General features: G+C 40.9%; 1 protein-coding gene across 2 annotated transcripts in view; it reads left to right on the top strand.

Moving 5' to 3' along the window:
* The first annotated feature begins 304 nt into the window (after positions 1-304).
* The window catches only part of DZIP1 (DAZ interacting zinc finger protein 1), an 89,428-nt gene continuing 67,062 nt past the window's right edge, over positions 305-22,670 (top strand). For both annotated transcript variants that reach the window (XM_027855669.1, XM_027855670.1), the window contains exons 1-3: positions 305-394; positions 579-1,151; positions 21,041-21,125. In XM_027855669.1, coding sequence (XP_027711470.1) covers positions 392-394; positions 579-1,151; positions 21,041-21,125 — 661 coding nt within the window. In that variant the 5' untranslated portion in view covers positions 305-391. The remainder of the gene's footprint in view (positions 395-578; positions 1,152-21,040; positions 21,126-22,670) is intronic.

Genomic DNA, 22,670 nt, shown 5'->3' on the forward strand with positions numbered 1-22,670 from the left:
TTCCCTGGGTGAGGCGAGGACACCTAGTGGGCTGCAGTTACCCTCGCGGGTAGAGTGGAGGGGGTCGGTCGGCGGTCTCCGTGCCCTTACTCTGGCCGCTCCCTGCTTTCCTTGCAGGGGCAGCGGCCCGCGCTCTTGCAGCAGCCTGCCTTCCCGCCCCGGGCTAAAGCAACCCCGGGGCGCTGCCATAGCAACGGCCAGGACGCCCAGACCTTAGGCCAAAGCCGCCGCCGCCGCAGCCTGGGAACCCATCTTCTTCCCGGGACCGTGAGTGCGGCGGCGGCGGCGGCTCAAGGAGCCAGAAGGAGACCGGGACGCAGCAGAGACCCCGTCCTGAGGACGCTGCACCAGCGCTCGCCCCCTCCTGCAGCCCAGGGATTGGCGCACCAACATGGTAAGACCAAGCTGGGCGGCAGGCTGGATGGAGCCCTCCGGGGAGGCGGGGGATGCGGCGGCTCGGGGGTCCCTGCGGGCAGCCGCCCGTTAACCTCCTAGCGCCGCGCCCCTCGGGGCCAACCTCCAGCCACCGTCCCTGTTTCTCTTCTCTTCTTCTCCCTCCCTGTCACCCCCCTCTGCAGCCCTTCCAGAAGCACGTCTACTATCCGTTTGCCGGCGGCCAAGAGGGCCAGGCGCCCACCTCCAGCTCGACGCTGCATTGTCCGTCCCGCTCCACCGGGGCCGGGGTAGCCGGCATGGCCTCGGCCGGCGCTGGGCCCTTCCCCTTCTTCCAATTCCGGCCTCGGCTCGAGAGTGTGGACTGGAGGCGGCTCAGCGCGATCGACGTGGACAAGGTCGCCGGCGAGCTGGACTTCCTCACCCTGCAGGAGAACATCATGAACATCACCTTCTGCAAGCTGGAAGACGAGAAATGCCATCACTGCCAATCAGGGGTTGACCCGGTGCTGCTGAAGCTCGTCCGCCTGGCCCAATTCACCATTGAGTACTTGCTGCACTCGCAGGAGTTCCTCACAGCCCAGCTGCAAGCCTTGGAGGAGAAGCTGCGCCTGGCCCTGGCCGACGTGGAGCAGGGCAAGAAGTTGCTGGCGAAGCAGGCGGCGGAGATGCGGTTGCTGAAGGATGAGTGCAAACGGAGGAAGAAGATGATCACCACGCAGCAGATGATGATTGAGGCAAAAGCCAGCTATTACCAGGTAGGCAACTGCGCTCGATGAGCCTTTGAAAGGTGGAAGCTGTATTGTTTTGTTTGAAAAGTCCTATTTTTTGTACAGGGGTGCTTTCTTGGCTAACACGAGGTAGGTTCTTCTACCCCCAGCCTCAGCCTTGGAATGCATATCCTATTATAGGGAAATAACCCTTTTCAATGAATGCAATAGTTTCCACAGCTTCTCGGTGAATAGCTGTAATGAACAGATGGCACATGGATTCTTCCATTGTCAACTGAATGATTAATGAATGAATGATTAATTTAATAGTGGCAGGGTATGGACTTTTTATTGGAAGCATCTTCAAGGTATAATGCTAGAAACCCTTCTCTGTCTCCTCATAACTGATGAAATAAAAAAGTATATACATATATATATATATCAATTTAAGTAAATTATCTAAAGATTGGGAACTGTTATGTTTTCAGGAATTTCTCCTTGCAATAGAATGTTATTGTTATTTTTAAAAAGGGATTGTATCATTCTTTTTTCTTCGTATCTTTGTGCCAGGATAGAGTAGGTGTTTGATAAATGCTTATTTATGGAGGGATTGGATGAAAGTTATTGGAATATTTGACAGAAGTTGAACTGTCTAGGGGGTTTCCCTCCCCCTAGAAAATCTATAGAAGTTACCCTGGGGAAAATTTCTAAACAAGGACATCATATTGATAAAATTGAAAAACGTATCCTAAGTTAGTGGTTTCCATTTAATGGTTCATGATTACAAAGACAGTATGAGGGATTCTTGCTAAAAATTCTTTAATGGCACCTTAATCAGGAAGAATTGCTTATGAATATTATGAGAAGTATATTTAATTACTCTGGGGGTTCACATGTTTTGTTGGTGGTTGAAAAAGGTTCTCTGAACAAAAATCAGTAGGAATCACTGTTATAAATGTTAGTCAACTGCCTAAAAATCACCTAAAAGGACTTAGAGGTCATTCTGGAATACAGATTAATGGTGATTATTACTAAGGTCATACTAGGCCACATAAATAGTTTTACTGTTGTTGCTTTTGTTCAGTTATGTTCAACTCTTTGTGACCCCATTTAGGGTTTTCTTGGCAAAGATACTGGAGTGGTTTGCCATTCCCTTCCCTAGCTCATTTTACAGATGAGGAACTGAGGCAAACAGAGTTAAGTGACTTGCCCTGGGTCACATAGCTAGTAAGCATGTGAGGCTGGATTTGAATTTAGGAAGATGAATCCCAGCCCTGTGCTCTATCCACTGCATTCCCTAATTGCTCCATTTTACAAGTAGTAGCTGAGAAATTATTCTCTCCTTAGTCAAATCCCTACTAAACAAGCACTTATTAAGCACCTACTATATGTACATTATATTATCTCATTTAATTCTTGTGAGGTAGGTGCTATTGTTGTCCCCATTTTGCAATTGAGGAAACTGAGGCAGACAGCAGTTAAGGGACTTGTCCAGGGTTACACAGTTAAAAAGTGTCTAAAATGGGACCTGAACTCTGGTCTTCCTGACTGTGGGCCCAGTGCTCTATTGACCATGCTACTTAGCTACTTATTGTTGTACTACAACTTAAAGAAGATGTGCATTTTTAAGGAGGACTTAAAGGAATGTATGAAATTGCCTAAACTTGAGAGATGAAAATGATGAGAAAAAATAGTTGAGAATATTTATTTTGTTTGAAAAATTCAGAGGTACAGTCAGAATTCTCCATGTTCTCCCCCACCCCCATCCAAGCAACATAGAATCCACTCACATTTATTCTTATGGAATCAGTGACCCTGTCAACTGGACTACTGTTAATAAGAGTACACGAAAACCTTGCATGTATGGAACCTTGCTTCATTCTCTGGATAGCCCAGTTTTCCAGGTTAAATTAAAATTTTTCTATAATATATAAATGCTTTCCTGCCTTTTTAAGCAGAATAATTTGAGCAAAATATAAACTCTTATTAATGATTCTGGGGCACTATTTTGATCACTTATTATGCTAAGTTGTAATTCCTAGCATCTTATATTTAGATCTGAAAGGGACTTTAAAGATCACCTAATGATCTTCACAGCAAATGCTTGTGAAGTAAGTCCTATGCATTATGCATGCTGCTTGTATAACCAAGTACACTGTACTATGTGTTGAAAAAACAAAAACACCAGAGTCTCTGCTCTCAATGACATTACATTTTAGAGGGAGGGGGGTTGAGATTACAGCATGTTGAAAGAGAAATAAATTGAAAATACAAAGTAATTTCTAGGGGTGGGAGGAGCTAAGAATGAGAGCTATCAGGAAGGCGTTCTGTAAGAGGTGACAGAGCTTTGAAAAGTTGGGGATTTTAGGAGACAGAAGTAGAGAGGGAGAGCATTGCAAATATGGGATAGTTTGGGCAAAGAGAGGCAAGCATAGCATGATCTCTGCCAGTTTGGCTGGAATATAGAGTGGCTAAGGAAGAATAATAGTTTGTAAGACTGGAAAGGTAAACTGGAGCCAAATTTTGATGAGTTTTTATCCTACAGGCAATAGGGACCCACTGTTGATTGTAAGGCATCTTATGGAATAGGTAAGATTTAGGTAGATTATTTTTAACAGCTGTGTGATAGGTGAGTTGGAGGAGAGAAACCAGAAGCAGAGGGACCATTGAAGAGATTATTGCAACAGTTGAGGTGAAAGGTGATGAAGGCTTGAACTGACTCAGTGACCTTGTGAGTGGAAAGAAGGGGGCAGTTTCAAGAGATGTCGTGGAAGTAATCAATCAATAAGCATTCATTAAGCAGCTGTTATTCATCAGGTAGATTCTAGGGATAGGTATTGGACCAGTGATTTCATTGGTATACAATGTGTGGATGAGAAAACTCCCTTCTAAGGCAGCTGGTGGCGCAGTGGATAGAACACTGGACTTGGAGTCAGGAAGATTTGGGTTCAGATGTAGCCTCAGACACTTTACTAGCTGTGTAACCCTGGACAAATCACTTAACCTCTGTTTGCCTCAGTTTCCTCAACTGTAAAATGGGGATAATAACAGCACCTACATCACAAGTTTGTTGAGAGGATCAAATGAAATGAGATTTGCAAAAAGCTTAGCACAGTGCCTGACACGTAGTAGGCTCTATATAAATGTTTATTCCTTTCTCTTCTTTCCCTTCCCTCCAGTGAAGATTGGCATATCCTTTGCAACCTGTAATCTTAACGGAGTTGCCTAGAAAATTGAGAGGTGAGATGAATTGCCAATGGGCACACAGCCAGTATATGTCAGAGGTGGCACTTGAACCCAGGTATTCCTGATCCTGAGACTGGCTTTCTATCATCTACATCAAGGTAGTGAGGTTACAGAGAAAAATGAAGCAGTTCCTCCCCTTAGGGACCTTACATTCTGTTTGAAGGAGACAATCTGTGCCCATATAAATGAGGGATGGAATTAGATGGGACTAGACCTGTGATTTTATTGGTTTAGGGAATTCCCAATGAGGAAAGTCCCCCAACCAATGTAGATTGGTACCAAAGGTAGTGTTTGGGCAGAGTCTTAATGGAAGTGAGAAGTTCCATTAGACAGAGTTGAGGAGGGAGTATCTTGTAGGCATGAAGGATGAGTGAAATGGTGCAGAGATGGAACTTGGAGGGCTACATATGAGGAGGAACAAGAAGGCTTTTGGCTAGATTAGAATTTAGGAAAGGGAATAATATTTAAGGAGGCTAGAAAGATATGTAGGGGCCAGGTTCTGAAGGGCTTCAAAGGCCAAACAGTAATTTATATTTTTTTCCAGGAGGTACTTATACAGCTATGTGGAGGATGGATTAGAATGTGGAGAGATTTGAAAGCCAATGGCCAAAGAAAACGCCATTTCAATAGCTCAGGCAAGAGTTGATGAAGGCCCAAATTAATATGGTAGCTATGGAATGTGGTGGGTGAAATCTGAAATAACTGAGGATGCAAAGGCTTGAGCTTCTGAGCATATTCATTTATTAAGCAATGCATGCCAGTTGCATAGCAAATTGGGACCAGGCTACCTCAACTTGGCACTGGACCCTAAATACAAGAGGAGACATTTTTATGCATTAAAAGAAAACAATTATACAAGATTAAGTAATAGGACTTCTAATTGGAGGAAAGATTAGAAGCTTTCTGAGTTGGGGGTGGTGGTGGGGGATGAGTAAGTTTCAAGAGTTTGTAGGGGGAAGAGCGAACAGGTACAATTCCCTGAAATCAGAAGAAGAGACGTCTTCCCCCCACCCTTGCCCTGCCCCAAGTGTCTATTCTATCAAAAGAACATGGAAACAATAACTGATTGACTAGTATGGGACCAGTTTTCAGATGAGACATGAGTTGCTTGAGATGTATAACTATGAGAAAACTTCATCCATCAATCTTTGGGTCTGACTGGACTGCTGGTCAGCATAACCTAGGTCCTTAGTTAAGGGTCTCTAAGCAATAGGTAGAAGTGGTCCAGCTTCCCAACCGTACAAGGCTAGGTTCAAACAATGCAATAAATTTTTTTCACAATGCCCATAATTGAATAAAGTTTTCTCACAGTACAGAAATTGGATTAGATTCATAATTGAGTAGAAAGGGAACTGAACTAGATCCAGAATCAAGTCACAAGACGGAGTCAGTGTGGTTCACGCAATTCCCACAATTCTCTCAGGGAGTAGTGAGAAGACATATTGTGGAAGTAGCCGCAGCAAGATTTGGTAATCATTTGGACATGGCAGGTGAGGGATACCAAGGTGGCAAGGATAACATCAAAGTTGTGAACCTGGGAGAACTGGGCAGATGGTGATGTCTATGACAGAAACAGGCAAGTTGAGAAGACAGGTGGTTTGAGAGGGAAAGATAATGAATTGTTCTGGATTTGTTGTGCTTGAGAGGCCTATGGGACTTCCAGGTGGGAGATTTCTAGTGATATAAGACTGGAGTTTGGGAGAGAGGTTAGGGAACATGTATAGATTTGGGAACATCTTCGTGGAAATGATAACTAAACACATGGGAAATAATTAACTAACTAAAGGAGGGAGTATAGAAGAAGAAAAGGGCTCAGGACGAAGCTTTGGGTGACATCCATGTTTAGAAGCTGGGAAAAATCATCTGGTCAAAGAAGCGGAGGAGTGGTTGGCGAGCTAGGAGGAGAATCAGGAAAGAACACCATAATGAAAGCAGAGGAAAGTAAGCTAGCTACTAGGAAGGGATGAATGGTTGATGGTAACAGAAGCTGCAGAGAGGTTAAGAAGGAAAAAAGTCTGAGAAAAGAGATCTGAATTTGTAATTAAGAAATTGCTGGTATCATTGGAGGGAGAAGTTTTAGTCACATGGAAGGGGTGCAGTGAGTGGGAGGTACAGAAGTGTAGGTCAAGTAGAGATGGCTTTCCCCAGGAGTTTAGCTCCTAGAAAGGAGGAGAAACAGGATGAGGGTTTGATGAGATAATAGGTCAAGAGAAGATTTTTAGGGATGGGTAGATCTGAGCATGTAAGCAGGAAAGGAGGCAGTGATAGGAGACAATAAAGATTGGGGGAGGGGGTGATTGAAGGGGTAAGTCCCCTGGGAGGGAAGGGGATCAAGGGCCCAAGTAGAAGAGTTGGCCTTGGCAAGAAGAGTCACCTCTTTGTCAGAGAAGGCTTCTTAACCTGGGCCGCAGATAGACTTCAGCAGGTTCATTCACTTGGGTTGGGGGGGGAGGGGATCATATCTTTATTGTCACTCACCTCTAACTGAAATTTATCATTTCCTTCAATTATTCAAAAGTGTAATCCTGAGAAGGGGTTGATAGCTTCACTGGCCTGCTAAAGGGGTCTGTGGCACAAAAAAGATTAAGAATCTCCAGCCTAGGACATAGGAAAGAGAATGGGAGATAATGTTAATGTATAGAACAGGGAATAAACAGGCTCTTTAATTTCTCAGGTGGACAGGGGAACCGGGGAGAAGAGATCCAGAGCTGGAGCTGGTTAATCGTTTTGAAGAGAAGAAAGTGAATCCAAAGCGGGGGTGATGAGTTGACTGAGAAAACAGGGAAGGGTGGTGACTAGAGGTTGCAAGGAGGACACAGAATCGGTTTTGAAGAAATGAGGCAGAGGAAGAGATGAAAAGATCAGAGGTTTTCCATGAGAGGAATATCAGAGGTCTGGATCATGGAGTTTGAATTGTTATGGATGATGATGATATCAAGAGTTTGACTGTAAACAGTTTAATATTGTGTTATCCTCTACTCTCTTACCCCTTTGGGTTTTCACTTCTCATACCTTGCCAAACTTTAACAGGTAAGTGGTACAGTAGATAGAATGCAGAGCCTGGAGTCAGGAAAACCTGAGTTCAAATTGGTCTCAGACACAAACTAGCTATGTGATCCTGGGCAAGTCACTTAAATGATGTCTGCCTCAGTTTCCTCAATTGTAAAATTGTAAAAAGTACCTACCTTCCAGGATTGTTGGGAGGATCAAATGATTGATAATATTTTTTAGTACAGGGACTAGCTGCTAGCACGTAGTTGGCATTTAATATGTGCTTATTTCCTTCCAACTTTGTATTATTTACTCTATTTCCTCCATTCCTATTTGCATGGTGATTGGTGCTGAGGAAAGTCATGCAATCATCCTGACTTGCCCACTACATACTTAAGTTATTGAATGTGAACTGGGTCCTCATCATAACAAGGAAATCCTTTTTATATTCCCTAATTGCTTCTCTGATAAACATCCCCTTCCCCCCTGGTTATTATAAACCTCTTCTTTCTTTGAACCTCCCTACATTATCCTTTTCCATCAGCCCCCAGAAGACAAGCCTTGCCTCGTACTTTGCTGAGAAAGTAGAGGCCATTCTCTGAGTTCCTGCTTCTCTCTTACTCTGCATCTCCAGAACCCTTTGAGTTCATCTTCCGTTCTTTCCTCTTTTACACTACTCTGATAAAGAGATGGTCCTTCTCTTTGCCAAAGTAGCTCCTCTATTCCTCACCTACGAAGACTGCTCCCTCATTCATCTCCCCTCTGTATTTCACTTGAAACCTCTCCCTGTCTGCTGGTTCATTCTCTGCTGACTGCAAGCCTGTCCGTGTCATCATCATCATCATCATCATCATTTAAAAACCTTTACTTCACCCTGCAAGCTACGGTCCAGTAACCTGCTTCCCTTCTCTTTTATAGTGAAACTTTTAGAAAAACCTGTTTGCTATTGTTGCTTCCATTTTCTTTCCATTTCATTCTCTTTCAGTGTGTCTTCCAACTTCATCATCAACTGAAACTGTCTTCTCCCAGTTATAATAATAATAAATAATAATGATAACTAACACATACTTATATAGGACTTACTTTGTGCCTAGCACCAAATCCAATGGCCTTGCCTCGGTCTTCATTCTTGATCTTTTTGTAATATTTTATACTGTTGACCTCCACCTTTTCACCTGAATATTCTATTTTCCATGAGTTATATGACAAAATTTTTTCCTGCTCCTTTTGTCTGGCTGATTGCTCCTTCCCAGTCTCCTTTGCTGGACTGCCATCCAGATCCTATTTGTGTGTATAAGGCACTCTGCCCTGGGCCTCCTCTTCTCTTTCTGTGTTGTCCCACTTGATCTCATTAGCTCCCATGGGTTCAAATATCTTCTCTGTACAGATGATTCCCACATCTGTATATGCAGACCATATCTTTCCATAATATATCCATCATCTCCTCATATATCCATCAATATATCTCCTCATATATCCAATCAATTGCCAAATCTTATTGATTTTATCTGCACAGCATCTCTCATGCCTGTCCTCCTTCTCTTCACTCACATAGCCACCACCCTAGTTCAGGCCTTCATCACCTCACTCTTGGCTTATTGCAGCTGTATTTTGATTGGTGTTCCTGCAAGTCTCTGTCCTCGCCAGTCCATCAAAGGTATATTTCTAAAGCACAGTCTGATTATGTCACTCCAATACTCAAGAAGCTAAAGTGGCTCTCTATTGCCTTTATAATCAAGTATAAATTTCTTTGACATTTAAAGACCTTCACAACCTGGCCCCAACCTTTCTTTCTAGCCTTATTATATAATATGCCTCTTCCTATGGTCCAGACAATTTAACCTTGTGGTTCCTCACACTTAATATTTTAATTTTTTTATGAGCTTTATTTTTTTATTATGAACTTCTATATAAAAGAGTAACTGAAAAAAGATATTATTTCCAAGAGTTTCTTTTAAAGAATGTGTTAAATTTAACTGCATCAACACTATTCTGTTTAACTCTGTTTCATTCTAAACTTCCTTCTGCTTTCTTTCATGTATTTTTAATGTTTAATTGATACTCCAATGGGCTGGTCACATTGTTCGAATGCCAACTATATGCTTGCCAAAAAGACTATTTTATGGAGAACTCAGGGCAGGCGCTCACATGGTGATCAGAAAAAGTGATACAAGGACACTCTTTTTTTAAAAAATATTTTTTTTATTTTTAACATGTGTTTTCAAAACTTTGGGTTACAAATTTTTTCCTTTCCTCCCTCCCCACCCACCTTCATTGAAAAGGCAAGCATCTGGATACAGATTATAGATGTGTAGTCATGCAAAACACTTCCATAGTAGTCCTGTTGTGAAAAACTAAGTATATTTCCCTTCATCCTATCCTACCCCCCATTTATTCTATTCTCTCTTTTGACCCTGTCCCTCCTCGGAAGTGTTTGCTTTTGATTATCCCCTCCCTCAATCTGCCCTCCCCTCTATCAACCCCCTGCTCTCTTGTCCCCTTCCTCCCTTATTTTCCTGTAGGGTAAGATAGATTTCCATACCCCATTGTGTATGTTATTCCCTCCTTAAACTAAATCCTATGAGAATAAGATTCACTCATTCCCTTTCACCTTTCTCCATTTCCCCTCCATTGTAAAAGCCTTTTCTTGTCTGTTTCACGTGAGATATTTTACCTCATTCTACTTCTCCCTTTCTCCTTCTCCCAGTATAATCCTCTCTCACCCCTTAATTTTATTTTCCAGATATCACCCCTTCATCTTCAATTCACCCTGTGCCCTCTATCTATCTATCTATACATACAAATAATTTTTTCCCTCCCACTACCCTAATACTGACAAAGGACTCATGAGTTACAAATAATCATCTTTCCCTGCAGGAATGTAAACAGTTCAACCTTAATAAGTCTCTTATGATTTCTCTTTCCTATTTACTTCTTCCTTATTTCACTTGAATCTTTTATTTGAAGGTCAGATTTTCTATTCAGCTCTGGTCTTTTCCACGAGAATGATTGAAAGTCCCCTATTTCACTGAATGACCATTTTTTTACCCTAAAGGATTATACTCAGTTGTGCTGGGTAGGTGATTCTAGGTTGTAGTCCTATCTCCTTTGCCCTCCGGAATATCATACTCCATGCCCTCTGGACCCTTAATGTAGAAGCTGGTAAATCTTGTGTTATCCTGATTGTGTTTCCACAATACTTGAACTGTTTCCTTCTGACTGCTTGCAATATCTTCTCCTTGACCTGGGAATTCTGGAATTTGGCTACAACATTCCTAGGAGATTACCTTTGGGGATCTCTTTCAGGAGGAGATTGGTGGATCCTTTCAATTTCTATTTTGCCCCCTGGTTCTAAAATATCTGGGCAGTTTTCCTTGATAATTTCTTGGAAGATGATGCAAGGACACTCTTAAGGTCTCTTTTAAGAATTTGGAATTGATAGTGTGATATGGGAGATACTGGCATAGGACCACCCAGGGTGGGTGATGATCAGAGAAGGTGCTGTGCTCTATGAGCAAAGCAAAATTGAAGTAGCTTAAAATAAATGTGAGATGTGAAGATTTTAGAAAATCCAACCCAAATGTTCACATGGACTGTTTGTGCCCGATCTGTGGTAAAACGTTCTGAGCTCATATTAGTCTGATTAGCCACAGTCGGACACACTGTAACTTAACCCTAACATATTGCTGTCATTTTGGTCCTCTTTGAGAACATGACAACCACCAACCAACCATTTTTAATGCTTAATTGATAACTCTTTGCTTTATTTTACATCACTATCACTCTGTCTCACTTCTTTACAAAATCTTTCCTCACCGAAAAATTAATAAAAGATTTCTCTTTTAATGATCAAGCGTAGTCACGCCAAACAAACATGTTGGCCCTATCTGAAAATACTCCTCATTCTGTGCTTACAGTTTTGTGTTCAAATCCCACCCCCAGTGCTTACTAGCTGTGTAACCTTGGTCAGTCATCTAGCTTCCCTGGACCTTGGTTTCTTCACCTCTGAGGGAAACTGGACTGTATGGCCTCTGAAATACTTTCTGGGTTGAGATCTATGATCCTATGACCTCTCTTCCTAGGGGTGGGAAGCACCTAGAGGTGCTTCCTCTGGAATTGTGATTGGCCTTTGCATTGCCCAGAATTCTTAAGTCTTTCCAAGTTGTGGTTCTTGTAGTCACTGAATAGGTAGATCGGGTTCTGCTCTCTCCACATACGTAGCATTTCATGTCTGTGATGTATACCTACCGTGACAGAAGGTGTTTCCAGAAAGTGCTTTCCTTACCTTTGCATCTTAGAAACCCTGGCTTCCTTTGAAACTCACCTCAAGTGCTATCAGTTATAGGCAGCCTGTCTTCGTCCTCTGAGCTATTAGTGCCTCCTCTGAAGTATCTTGTATTTATTTTTCTCACATTTTGTATGTATTGTATACATGTTGTTTCCCTAATAGAACGTTAGCTCTTTGAGTAGAGGTATTGATTGTTGTTGTTTGTTGTTGGTGTTTTGAGGCAATCAGGATTAAGTGACATGCCCAGGGTCACACAGCTAGTAAATGTCTGAGGCCAGATTTGAACTCAGGTTCTTCTGACTCCAGGGCCGGTGTTCAATCCACTGTACCACCTAGCTGCCCCAAAGGGACTGATTTTTGTCTTTATTGTGCCTAACACAGCGCCAGCCCTATTTTTTTCAGTTTTTTTCAGTCATCTACAACGCTTTGTGACCCCATTTGGGGTTTCTTTGGAAAAGATACTGGGGTGGTTTGCCATTTCCTTCTCCAGCTCATTGTATAGATAAGGAAAATGAGGTAAACAGGGTTAAGTGACTTGCCCAGGGTCACACAACTATGAAGTACCTGAGGCCAGATTTGAACTCACAAAGATAGTCTTTCTGACTCCAAGCTCAGCACCACTTGATGTACAGCAGATGCTTAATAAATGTTTGTTAATAGATTAGAGATATTAGATTAGATTTATTAAAAGACAGATTGATTGTAGTTCCATGGGACTGAAGTGGAGAGAAAGCACAGATCATGGAAATCGAGAAGTTTAATGTGCTGAGAGGTCAGGTTGTTTGAAAGGTCATTGGTCTATATATATGTATATATATAAATCTCCCAATAGAAGTATGAGGCAGTTGTGATAAAGAGGAAGACTGTAGGTAGGATCTGGATATAATAATATCCAGGAATAAATATCAAAGGAGGAGAGGTAGCTTCATTATATAAGTGAGGAAAAGAGACTTAGAGAGGTTAAATGACTTTACCTGGATCAAATGAAATATGAGAGCCAGTATTTGAACTCAGGTCCTCTGATTTCTCATCTAGTGCTCTTTCCAAGATACCAGGCTGCCTCAAATTCATTGCCGTACTTCATATATATTGAAGTGGTAGGGTTATGTTCTCCAAACTATCTGACTTTGGACTGTTGTGCTTTTTTTAAAAAAAAAAATTCTTCTTTCTACTCTTTACAGGGAAGAGAAGGGAATAAGCATTTATTTAGCACCTCCTATGTGCCAGGTACTAGACTAAGCCCTTTTATAAATATTGTCTCATTTCATCCTAACAGTAATCCTATAAGTTAGGTGCTATTATTATCTCCATTTTATAGTTGAGAACACTGAGGTAGACAGAGTTAGGTGATTTGCCTGGGGTGACACAGCTAGCAAGTGTCTAAGGCCAGATTTGAACCAGGTCTGCCTGATTCCAGACCCAGTGGTCTGTCCACTATGCCACCAGCTCTTTTATCTTTGTCTTTAGAATACCTTTGGTAAGTACTCTTTACTCCCAAGTTTTTCTGTCTTTTCTGTCTACAGTATTTCTGCTGTAATTATGCCTACGTGAAGCTGCCATTTTTTTTGATAAATAAAATTCAGTTCAATAAAAAATATTATGTGCCTGCTGTGTGCAATTATTATTTTATTCATTTTTTTCTTATTTAAAAAGCTTTGATAGCTATTAAAACCTTAAAGTTTAATGGGCTCTTCATTTACACTGTGTATGCTGTTTTCTTGGTTCTGCTTTTTTCACTTTGTATGAGTTTGTCCAAATCATCTCATGTTCTCAGAATTTCTCATATCTATGATTTCTTCGTGCATAATAATATTTATTTTCATCCTTTTACCACAGTTTATTCAGCCATTCCCTAATCTATAGATATCCCCCTTTTCCATCGCTTTGCTATTACAAAAGAGCAGCAATGAATATTTTGGTATATAGTGGACCTTTCTACCTTTGATTTCCTCAGAGTATATCCTCAATCAGGAAGTCACTGAGTCGAAGGACACCATGCTGTTATTAATGAAATTTAAGATTACATTAGCTTTTTTGGCTGCTTCTGGTATTATTATTTTGGGCATGCTTAGCATTTTTATAAATAGCCTTATTTTTGTTCCTTGATCCATCTGCTGTCTGTTCTTTAGAATAATCTAGCCTTGAATCTCCTCAGTCTCAATCCCCTAATCCTGAGCAAGGGAGTTAACATTGCATAGTACAAAAAAAGCGCTGGTTTTGGAGTTGTAGGACCTAGGTTCAGGTTCTGGCCTGGCAGCTTACTACCTGTGTGACCTTGGGCAAGTCTCATAACTTCCCTGTGCTTCAGTTTCCTCATCTATAAAAAAATGAGCCCTCTGCGGCCCATTTCATTTCCACATCTTTGACTTTATGATCCTAATTTTTCCTTAACAGAGTTTTGTGGGGAAAAAAAAAACTAACCTGCCTCAAGATCCTTCAGGCTTCTCTCGTTTTCAGGTCCCTTCATAGCTCCCTTTCTGGCTACTAATACTTCTGTGAACTCCTGAGCTATCCATTTGATCTTGGCATTCACAGAGTCATAGGGCATACTTTTTTTTTTTTTGGCAAGACAATGGGGTTAAGTGACTTGCCCAGGGTCACACAGCTAGTAAGTGTTATGTGTCTGAGGCCGAATTTGAACTCAGGTCCTCCTGAATCCAGGGCTGGTGCTCTATCCACAGTGCCACCTAGCTGCCCCTAGGACATTCTTCTTAAAATGTGGGTCTGTAGACCACTTGTAAGCCATGTCTAGGCAACTCAGAATTTGGTGCAAGTCATAAAGGTGTGGGATGTGCTGTTGCTTGGATAAAGTACCCATAGCTGCTATAATTCAGAAGATTTAAAGGGAAAAGGATTCTTAGACATCAGTTGGTCCAGGCTCCTTATTTTATAGATAAAGAAGCCAGAGAGGTTAAATTCATACAAGGTTAAAAGGTATTAAGTAATGGAGTCAAGACTTGCTGCCAGTTTTTCAGACTCCAGATTTAGTGCTCATTCCACAATACCCCAAGATTGGGGGAATTTATTTATTTTAATAATTTTTAATAATATTTTAATAATTTAACACTTGAATAGCCACATTTTCTATCACTATCACTTCTGGCAAGCCTGAAGATGTCCTAGGAATGGGCTCTAACTAGAGGAGGTTTGTTGGAAAAGTGCATTTCAGAAAGGTAATACACAATAGTTTATGTTTGGGGGACTCTCTAATTATGGACAGTTTTTATTGTCTAATTTATGGTAGTTTTTTACTTATCCAAATGCACTCAGAGGCTTTAGCACTGGGTACATGTTTTATATGGCAGCTTGGTGGCTCTGTGTATGGAGCGCTGGTCCTGGTGTCTGGAATACCCAAGTTCAAATCTAGCCTCACACACCAACTAGCTGTGAGACCCTGGGCAAGACATTTAACCTCTGTTTGCTTTAATCTACTGGAGGTGGAAAGAGCAAACCACTCCATTGTCTTTGGCAAGAAAACCCCAGAGTCATGAACAGTAAGATGTGATTGAGCAAAAACAGCAATAACAACATGTTTTACATATACCTTAATATAAGAGAAATAAGTAGCGATCTGACTGCTGCAAAGTGAGAGAATCTACTGTTTTGCTCTACCCTAGCTTGACTGGGTGGTAGGTTGGAGGCCCATTGTAGGTGGCTGCTGAGAGAGTTCCATAGTTCTGGTTGGATCCTTCATGTTAGAGAAGCAGGGAAAGACCACAGCAAAAAAAAGTATCATTCAAGAGGGGCCCAGCACTTCATGAAAAAAAAAGCTAAATTCAGTAATCAGGATGTGGATCCCTGCAGGCGGGTCAGATGTAGGAAGTAGTATCTGGAGAAGACTGGTCTAAGCCTGGTTCAACACAGTCCAAAGGAGTTAATTAGTTGTGAGGTCTAGGGGTTGAGGCTGCAGGGATTCAGTTCTGATGGAGACAAATAATCTTTCCTTTACATGGCAGCCCTTCAGATACTTAAAGAATTTAGTAGTCTATAACCTCCCCAAACCCCCCTGCCCCCCAAACCTCCCCAGTTCTTTCTACTGGTCCCTGTGTAGTATTATTTTAAGTTCTAACTCTATCCTGGTCAAATGTGCTACCTCAGTACATCTCAGCTTGGCAATGGCCTTCTTCAATTATGATGCCTAGAATATCGTTACATGTGGCATGACCAGGTCAGAGTATATTGGGGACTATCACGTCCATGGTTCTAGAAACAAACCTTTTGTTAATGCATCTCAGGACAGTATCAGCCTTTTTTTTTGACTTCCCTGTCACAATTAGGACTTTTTTTTTTTTTACGACTAGGACTTTTTTAGATGAACTGATTTCCACACATGTTGTCTTTACACTGTATTTGTGCTGTTAGTTTTTAAAATCCCAAATGCAGGACTTTACATTTATCCAGATTAAATTTAATCCTATTAGATTTGACCTATCTTTCCAGCTTGTTGCAATCTTTTTGGATCCCTATTCTGTCATCTAGTGTTATTAGCTGTCTTTCTGAGCTGTGGATCAGCTGCAAATTGGATAAGCCTGCCATCTGTGGCTTTGTCTGAGTCATTTGTAAAAACACTGAGCAAAACAGTATCAAGAGCAGGACCCCGTGGGGCTCAATCACCTCCCTCCAGGTTGTTATAATTCTATTGCTCTTTGAGCTTCGTCATCACTCAAACAATTCCAACTTGACCCAACATTGCCATCTTCCACTCCACGTTTTCCATAAGGACACGCTCAGAGATTTCACTGGATGCTTTGCTGAAATCCAGGTCTACTAAATCTAAAGCATTTCACTGATCTCCCAGCCTAGTAATTATCACAAAAGGACTTGAGGTGAGGCCTGTATGACTTGATGAACCCGTGCTGGATTATAGTGGTCCCTGCTTCCCTTTCTAAGGGCTCAGAAACCACATCATTCCTTTGTATTACCATTTTAGAGTTTTGTCAAGAATCTAGGTCAAGCCCACTCATCCATCGTCATAGTTTGAAGATCTTCCTTCTTCCTTGCACCTGTCCTGGAAATTGGCCCATTTGTTCACCTTAAATCACATGGTATCTCTCCCATTCTCCACAGTGATCATCAACTTTAGGCCAGCAATCATCTTTGAGATTTTTCTTTTAAAAATATGTTCTATTTATATTTTTGTTTTTACATTGCACACGTTTCCTCCTATATTCCTTCTTCTTCCCCTATTCACCTCCAATGTAATGAAGAATATTTTTTTAAAAAAAACAAAGGGCAAGAGAAAAAATTAGCAAAACCTATCAGTACACTGGAAAAAAATCTGATAATACATGCATATATTCCATACCCATGGACCTCTCACCTCTGCAAAGGAATGTTGGAGGGGTTTTGGGGGGATGTTTTCTTATAACCCACAAGTTTTTTCATTACCCTGCTATAGAACTCATTAGGACCAGGTGATGCAAACTTGTTAATAGCAACTAGCTACCCTCTTATCATCTCTTCATTTATCTTGTGTTTTGATAACTTGTCATTTTTGTTTCGGCCTTTTCAGCTGAAAATTACTCTCTTTGATTGGAATAAGTAAAATAGGGATTTAGTGTCTCTCTTCTCTCTCCCTTATCCAAGGGGAGCAGATCTTCTCATTAACCCTAATAAGCTTTCCCATTCATTTCTTGCCCTCAACATACTATGATGCTTAAAGGATTTGTAATTTTATTGAATGGATAGTCCTTTCACCAACACAGATGGCAGCACCTTTGTTTACATACCTTAGCGCAGAGGTGTCGAACATGTGGCCTATTCAATACTCCTAAGTATGGCCCCAACTAGATTATGATGAAATTGGGAAATATTTAACAAATAAATAAAAATATCATAGAACTTAAAAAATGTTAACATGTGATTTTCTGAGTCAGTATGCAGGCAGGAGGGAACCTTTTGTATGGTTTAGTGGCTTCCAGTTTCTATTTGGGTTTGACATCATTTCCTTAATGGATTGTCTTTGTGAGTTATTATATGTAACAGATTCATCACCATTGTGGTGATGAGCTGCTCCAAATTTCACTGGGCCATCCTTGGACAGTTTATATCCACACACCATTAATGGGCCTATTCTCAAAGCCTTTCCAGTTTTATAGGAGTTTCCAGAGCTTAAGCACCCTTGGAGAACCCAAGGCCACAGCCATGTCAAATAAGACATTGGAGTGGAAATTTATGCCCCCAAAATAACTTGTACAACACCCTTTCTATTGACCTTAGCATTCGTGCTATATTATTGAAAGAGAAAATTATGTTATACTTTTGACAGATTCTAAAGTACATGTAAATGTTAGGTGTGATAATGATGCTGAGTCTCAGCTCATCCAGGGTTTTAGCAAACCCTTGTGATATTCTTATGAGGATTGTGTCTTTTTGTTTTTTGACTCACTCATCCTTTGTTATCTTGCCTTGCTTCGATCTTTTGTATCTACTGTTTTAAAATCCAAGCTCTTCTTTGAGTTCCCTGTGCAGCCAAGTTCTCTTTCAGCGCCTTCATCCTCTTCTTCTTCAATGCAGTTATCTATGATTAGATCATCAGAATGTGTGCATGTATATTTTTATGTGTGTGTCCATACATCGATATGTACATATATTGTACATTGAGATAGATAGATTGGGCGTTATTGGCTCTGTTTTCATTTTTCTGCATTACTTATTTGTCTTCTTGTTTTTTCTATTATCCATTATGGTATAATAATATTTTATTACATTCACAAATTATTTGACAATTCCCTAATCTTTGAGCCTTGTTTCTGTTCATACTACATGGTACTCCATCTCCCATTTCCCATCTCCATGTCTTTGTATTGCCTCTTCACTGGAATGCGCTTGTTATAGGATTAATATTCACTAGGCATGGGACTGTGCCTCCTCCTGACTGGTTTCTGCTTCCCTGATGCAGCTTCTTGGTCACCTAAGGGATAGAAAGTCCAGGGGCAGCTAGGTAGTAAAGTGGATAGAGAACTGGCCCTGGAGTCAGGAGGACCTGGGTTCAAATCCCAATCTCAGACACTTATTAACTGTGTGACCGGGGACAAGTCACTTAACCCCAATTGCCTCAAAAAAAAAAGAATCCCACTCAGGTGGAGTCAGGGCCTCTCCTACTTGATGGGTGCCTGAGACCACGAGAATTATCATACCCTACCCCGTGACCTGCTAACTAGCCTTGTTTCCCTAAGGCGAGGAGGAAAGATACCTTAAAGCTGACTCCAAGTGCCAGTGTATACTTGTTGCGTGTCCCTGCTGTAATAAGGCAAATATACCTCATTTCGTTAACTGTTCAATGACTTATAAATGCCTCATTTCATATCTAACCTGACACAAAAGAATGCTGGTGTTAGGCCTGCCTTTAAAAACACTCCTTCCTTACCTCTGCCTTATAGAATCCCTCTCTCCAAGGAACAGTTCAAGCAGCCTCTTCTGCACAAAACCTTTTCTGATTGTCCTGGAGGAAACAACACGTATACAGATGTATTCAAAATAGATGTAGGAAGAATAATAAATACATAGTAAATACGAGGCAGTTAGATACCAGGGGATTAGAAAGGCTGGCACCCTCATTGTGGGGGAGTAATGTGTGATGAGTGTGGAAATGTAGGTTGGAGCCGGATAGTGATGGGTTTTAAAAGCCAAACAGAAAGTTTATATTTGATCCTAGAAGCTATAAGGAGCAAGTGGAGTTTTTTGAGTAGGGGAGTGACCTGGTCAAAGGTGCACTTAGGGGAATTCATTTTGATAGTCATAGTGGTAAATGGATTGCAGGGGGGAGAGATTTAAGGCAGGAACATGGATTAGGAAGCCACTGCAACAGTCCAGGTGAAAGATGATAAGGGCCTGAACTTGGGTAGAGGCAATGTGGTTAGAGAAAAGGGGTGGGGTGTGGAAGACTTGTAAAGATTATTAACTGATTGGACATGTTGGGTGTAGGAGAATAAAGGCGTCAAAGATAATCACATTTTGATTATGATCCTGGAAGGGTAGAAGAACATTATTGCCTTTGATAGAAATAGAGAAGTTTGGAAGCAGGGTGGTTTTTGCAGGGAAGATGATGAGTTCTGTTTAGGACATGGTGAGTTGGAAGCGTCCAGTAAATAGGTTGGTTATATGGGATTGAAGCTCAGGGGAGAGAACGGAACTGGATATATGGATTGATGATTCATTTGCTTAGAAATGGTAAATACATAGAAACTGATAAAGTCAACAAAAGAGAGAAGTGAGTACAGAATGAATTTCCCCTCCAATATCTAACTCATCACTTGCATTTAAAGTTGAGTATGTACTGACGTTATAAAAGATTAGACCTAGTGAGAGGCAACATGGTAGCAGGGGTGGGGAACCTGAACCTTGAGGCCACATGTGGTCTCACAATGCAAATGGATTCAGTTAAGAGGCCGCACTTAAGAATCTAGAAGGTCACAGGTTCCCCACCCCTGGATTGTGGAATAAACACTGACTTTAGAGTCATAGACTTTCAATTCAACTCCTCTGTTCTTCCACTTAGCTACCTGTGTGACCTTAGGCAACTTCTTTGGGCCTCTGTTTCTTCGTATTTAAGATGGAAAGATTGCATGAGATGGTCACGAGGTCCCCTTCAGTGCCAAATCTATGATTCTGTGAAAAAGAATGAACTTGTATTTATTTTTATTTCTTGGTCAGTAGTGTTTTATTTTTTTCCAATTACATGTAAAGGTAGTTTTCAACATTCATTTTTATAAGATTTTGAGTTTCAATTTTTTTCTCCCTCCCATCCCCCTCCCCAGGACAGCAGGCAACAATATAGGTTGTATATGTGCAGTCATGCAAATATATTTCCACGTTAGTCATGTTGTGAAAGAAGAAGCAGAACAAAAGGGAAAAGCCACAACAACAACAAAGTGAAAATAGTATGCTTCGATCTAAACTTGAATTTTGATAGTGGTCTAGGGAAGTCTGTAAACTAAATGTGTCCTATAAAGCTAAGGAGTGGTCATCACAGAGAGGGTATAAGAAACGCTAAAAATTCAGTGAAATTCAGGCTTAATGTGCTGTAATTCAGAAAGACTGGAAAACCACAGCAACTGACAGGCCAGCCTGAAGTACCAACATGTGCCGTGGAGTCCCTGGGGAGTGGGGGCGGGGTATCCTTTTGCATTTACCAAGAGTCTGAGACTGAATTGTGACTAGTCACAGGTGTTTATATTGTAGCAACAACAAATGCTGTGGTAGCATGACAATTCTCACCATACTTAGCGTGAAAGGACTGTCAGGCCTTTCCACTGTGTTTTCAATGTCACCCACAGATGCTATCTGCTAGCAAGAATGTTGTTTTTTGATAATAAAGAGGGACGATGAAAATATGCTATTTATGTTTATTAAGATTAGTTGGAAGGGCACTTCTTGTTATGACTTAGAAATATGCCTTTCAATTTTACAGTGTCATTTTTGTGAAAAGGCTTTTATGAATCATGCTTTTCTGCAAAGTCATATTCAGCGACGCCACCCTGAGGAGTCTCACTTTGGTATGTACCCAAAGCTTATTTTATTTATTTATTTTCCTTTTTTTGGTGAGGCGATTGGGGTTAAGTGACTTGCCCAGGGTCATTCAGCTAGTAAGTATTAAGTGTCTGAGCTGGATTTGAACTCAGGTCCTCCTGACTCCAAGGCCAGAGCTCTATTCCCTGCACCGCCTAGAGGCCCCTTAAGCTTATTTTTTTAAAGGTGCAGTTTTCTAGTGAAGGTTATCACCTGTGTGATTACTTTTCCCTTTTACTTTGAAATGTAGTGTATGCAGTACAGGGCTCAACTATTCTCAAAGGAGATAAAATAGTACTACTGTTATGTGCCTGAAGATCTATGTCTGTCTGTGACTCAAGCACATAACTGGTTTATTGAAATTGTTTTCCTTTCCTTTCCTTTCCTAAAGTCGTGATAATCATTCTAAGTAATAAAGACTATTGTTGGAATTTTAAAAAACTTAATTCTTCACCTTTTTCTTTCTCTCCTCACTACCAAATAACATTTTTTCTTCTTTTTTTTGAGTAGAAGATCATTCTTCTATAACTCACATTATAAATTATTATGGGATAGTTGGACTTAGCTCATAAATTAGGGAAATGTGGTAGAGAAATATGAAGCAGAATTTCTCTTAAATTTATCTCTTTCTTCAAACAATAGTAATTTTTATTCTGTCGTTTTTCACTCATGTCTAACACTCTGTGACCCCATTTGGGGTTTTCTTGGCTAATATACTAGAGTGATTTGCCATTTCCTTCTCCAGCTTATTTTACAAATGAGGAAACTGAGACAAACAGGGTTCAGTGACTTGACCAGGGTCACATAGATAGTAAATGTCTGAGGCCGGATATGAACTCAGGAAGATGAGTCTTCCTGACTCCCAAGTCCAGCACTCTATCCACTGAGCCACCTACCTGCCCTGTAATAGTAACCTCTTTTTAAAAAATCTCATCATGATCACGAATACCTCAGATGTGATTTCATTAATGTAGTGACTCCCTTCCCTGGTGCAGTTCACAACCCATCTGTAATTTTGTAGTTTTAGGAATTTGCTTTGAGGCTTGGCAACATTCAATGCCTTGTCCATGATCATGGAACTCATAAATGTCAGAGGTGAGATCATAAAAATGTATTTAAAGTACCAAGATGTAACCCAGTATTAGGTTGTGTAAGAGAATTAACTCTTCTTCATAAGCCCACGTTTTCTGGTATAAAGTAATGAATCTGTAAGATGGGACATTAGAGGGTAAGATGATACAGCAGAAAGAGAGCAAAAATGTGAAAGCACTTGGCTTGTCCTTCTGCTTATGTAATTGTGTTAGGCCCTGGAGGATGAGAAATCTTAACAGCCCCTCTCCAAATATCTCATTTCTTGGATCCCTAATAGATGTTATGCCACAGAGAGTTGTGAAACAAGAAAAGTATTCCCTGTCCCTCCTCACTGGAAAAAATAAATCAGTGGGACAACACTGTATGACCACTGAAGAATCAGGAAAAAGATGTACTAAATGGTCCAGAAAAGACATGATAAAAATGAATTAGGGCTGAGG

This window comes from Vombatus ursinus, unplaced genomic scaffold, assembly GCF_900497805.2.
Source record: "Vombatus ursinus unplaced genomic scaffold, bare-nosed wombat genome assembly UNPS02011014.1, whole genome shotgun sequence".
NCBI classification, from domain to species: Eukaryota; Metazoa; Chordata; class Mammalia; order Diprotodontia; family Vombatidae; genus Vombatus; species Vombatus ursinus.